General features: G+C 34.1%; 1 protein-coding gene across 1 annotated transcript; it reads right to left on the bottom strand.

Moving 5' to 3' along the window:
• Window positions 1–478: 478 nt before the first annotated feature.
• Window positions 479–1,065, bottom strand: LOC110036829 (RNA polymerase II transcriptional coactivator KELP-like; the record flags this gene model as incomplete). Its single annotated transcript, XM_020741363.1, has 2 exons — window positions 663–1,065; window positions 479–584 (listed from the first exon to the last, which is right to left on the bottom strand). Coding segments are annotated over exons 1-2 (460 nt in total), but the record flags the coding sequence as incomplete, so codon positions are not given.
• Window positions 1,066–2,526: the final 1,461 nt, after the last annotated feature.

Genomic DNA, 2,526 nt, shown 5'->3' with positions numbered 1-2,526 from the left:
TATGAATTTTATGTTGGAATATCAATTTAATATAATAAAATAAAAAAAACAACTAATTTAAAGTCATCCATAAAAAGAAATAGATCAACAATAACAAATTATGAATAAAAATTGAAAGCTAATTTGAACTAGAGAGCAATACAAACATCTATAAGTAATCCAAATCTAAACAGCTCAGTTGAAATAATATAATTACAAAAAAAATGACAGCATTTCACTTAATTAGCCACATAACCTAAAATTTAGGTTTGATAAGAAAGCTACACTTCATGCCCAAAAACCTCTTACAAGCTCCAAATAAAACATGAAGCAAACAAGTCTGAGATCAATAAAACGAAGAAAACACTCCTCTAACACATGTACTAACGAATTATAAAGTAAACATCCATGAATCCACACATTAACATACTTAATATTTTTCAAATTATACAAATTAAATTGATGAGCAAGCGCAGACAAACAATAAGCAGCAGAATACCTTTAGAGGTCGGCAGTTGCTTTCCTTCCTTCTCGTAGTACTCCCTAATCGAAACCAGCGTCTTACCTCTGAAATCCTGAACTGTAACCCTCCTCTTATTCGACAGCTGCAAGAAATTTAAAGACCCAAAATCAAGAATGTAAACAAATTCATAAGATTTAACACGCGATACCAAGTCACTGACCCTGCACACGATGAGATCGCCTTCATCATCATACTCCTTCGGGCCGCGCCTCCTTCTCCGATCGTCCTCCTCTTCTTCTGCCTCCTCCTCCTCCTCATCCGCAGCAGGGTCCTCCACTTGCTGTTGGTCTTCTAGCGGAGTTTCAGCGGAATCAGAGGGATCCTCCTTGTGCGATGTGAGGAAGGACTCAACTATGCTCCGTACAAAGCGCTTGCGGTCGGGCGGTGAGAGGTCGATTCCAAGCCGATCTGCTGCTAAAGTTCGCACCTTGTACTCGGTCATCTCCTCCATGTTAGCATTCCTGAGTATCTCAAGCACCGCTTCTTCTATCGACCGGTGTGTTTCATGGTCCATGGCTGTCCCGAGCTTTGAGGTAGGGAATAGAGGGCATCCTCCATAAATCTAAAAATTATTCATGTCATGATGTATTTCGGTGGGTCTCACCTAAAATTTTTTATATTTTTTTTTTAAAAAACGGAAATAATCCTGATCGTATTTTTCTGATTTTTCTTTGAATTATTAGAATTATTTTAGTGAAAATCCATTTTTAGTCATTAAAAATTATCTTAAGCTTCAAAATTCAATATCTTTACTTAGAAAATGAGGAAAAATATTTCAATTGTTATTAAGGGAATAGGAAGCAATTTAGAAAATTTCCATGAATTTTATTATTATTGTGATTGTTATCATTTTTTAATTATTTAAATATTTAAAAATAGGCTAAAAATGAAGTTTTCATTTTAATTACCATTTTATTTTTATAAAAGTATTCTGATCACAGAGAACTCCAAAAACCAATTTTTATAATTTTTTGAGTTATATTTTCATTGTTAAAAATCATTTTAATGTTAAAAATGACATTTAACTTAGAAAATCAACTTGGACTATTAAATGAGTTCCAAAGGCCTTGGAATTTTTATGGGGAGTTCTGTGAACTTCAAATAACACTGGAGATTAAAAATCAAGTCATTTAAATGTTTGTGCTTACCAAAACTAATTTTCTTTATTTTTTAAGGTTTGTGAAATTTAGGTGTGTTATTAGTGACAACCCATGAAAGATTTTTCAAAAGGTTCTCTATTCATAGCAAACCTTCCAAAATTTTCTTGGATTTTTCTAAGCAATATGCTTATTTTTATGATTAATTTATGCAAATAATAGGCATAAACTTGAAAAATATGGATTTATGTCTAGGGCTCTCCTCTGACTTTGGAAATTGGAAAAATCAGGGAATGTTCCCTAAGACAGAGACAACAACATGTCAAAATTTCAAGCCATGGTGAAATGTCTACATGCATGGAGAATCAAAAGACTTAAAACACTATTTAATTAATTAAAAATAAAATATGCATCAAATAATTCCCAAACCATTTCCACATCGTTTTTTATATATTCACTGAGCAGGAAGGTATTTTTATTTTATATTTATAATTTTTCTACACTAAGATATGAATTTTTGAAGTTAGGGATCTTTTTCTGATTTATTTAATTCCCTATTTTTCTATTAAACGCGCGACGCCTCGTCAACCTACGGCGGCTCCGAAGTTCCACGCGGTGCGCTCCCATTCGACGTTGTCATCCACCTCAGTACTGACTCAACCCGCGGTTCACGTATGAAGGAGTTGTCCGGCTAAATATCGTCCGCTGATGAGATAAACGCGCGATCAGACGGCTCCCCGTTATCGTCCCCGATGGTCTAGCCCGAGAATCGTCCACTTTCAAAGCTTGGTGTCTCTCTCATTTCTTAACCAAATTGAATGAATTTTTTTTAAAATGCTCATCTTGATTAGTAAAACATATTTATACTGTTAATATGCCATGAAATCAACTTCAAACAAATGAAGAGTGAAAATAGGCTCGAGAAGA

This window comes from Phalaenopsis equestris, unplaced genomic scaffold (assembly GCF_001263595.1).
Source record: "Phalaenopsis equestris unplaced genomic scaffold, ASM126359v1 Scaffold211383, whole genome shotgun sequence".
In the NCBI taxonomy this organism is placed as follows: Eukaryota; Viridiplantae; Streptophyta; class Magnoliopsida; order Asparagales; family Orchidaceae; genus Phalaenopsis; species Phalaenopsis equestris.
The sequence above is the reverse complement of the archived record's forward strand: the minus strand, read 5'-3'. Positions and strand labels throughout refer to the sequence as shown.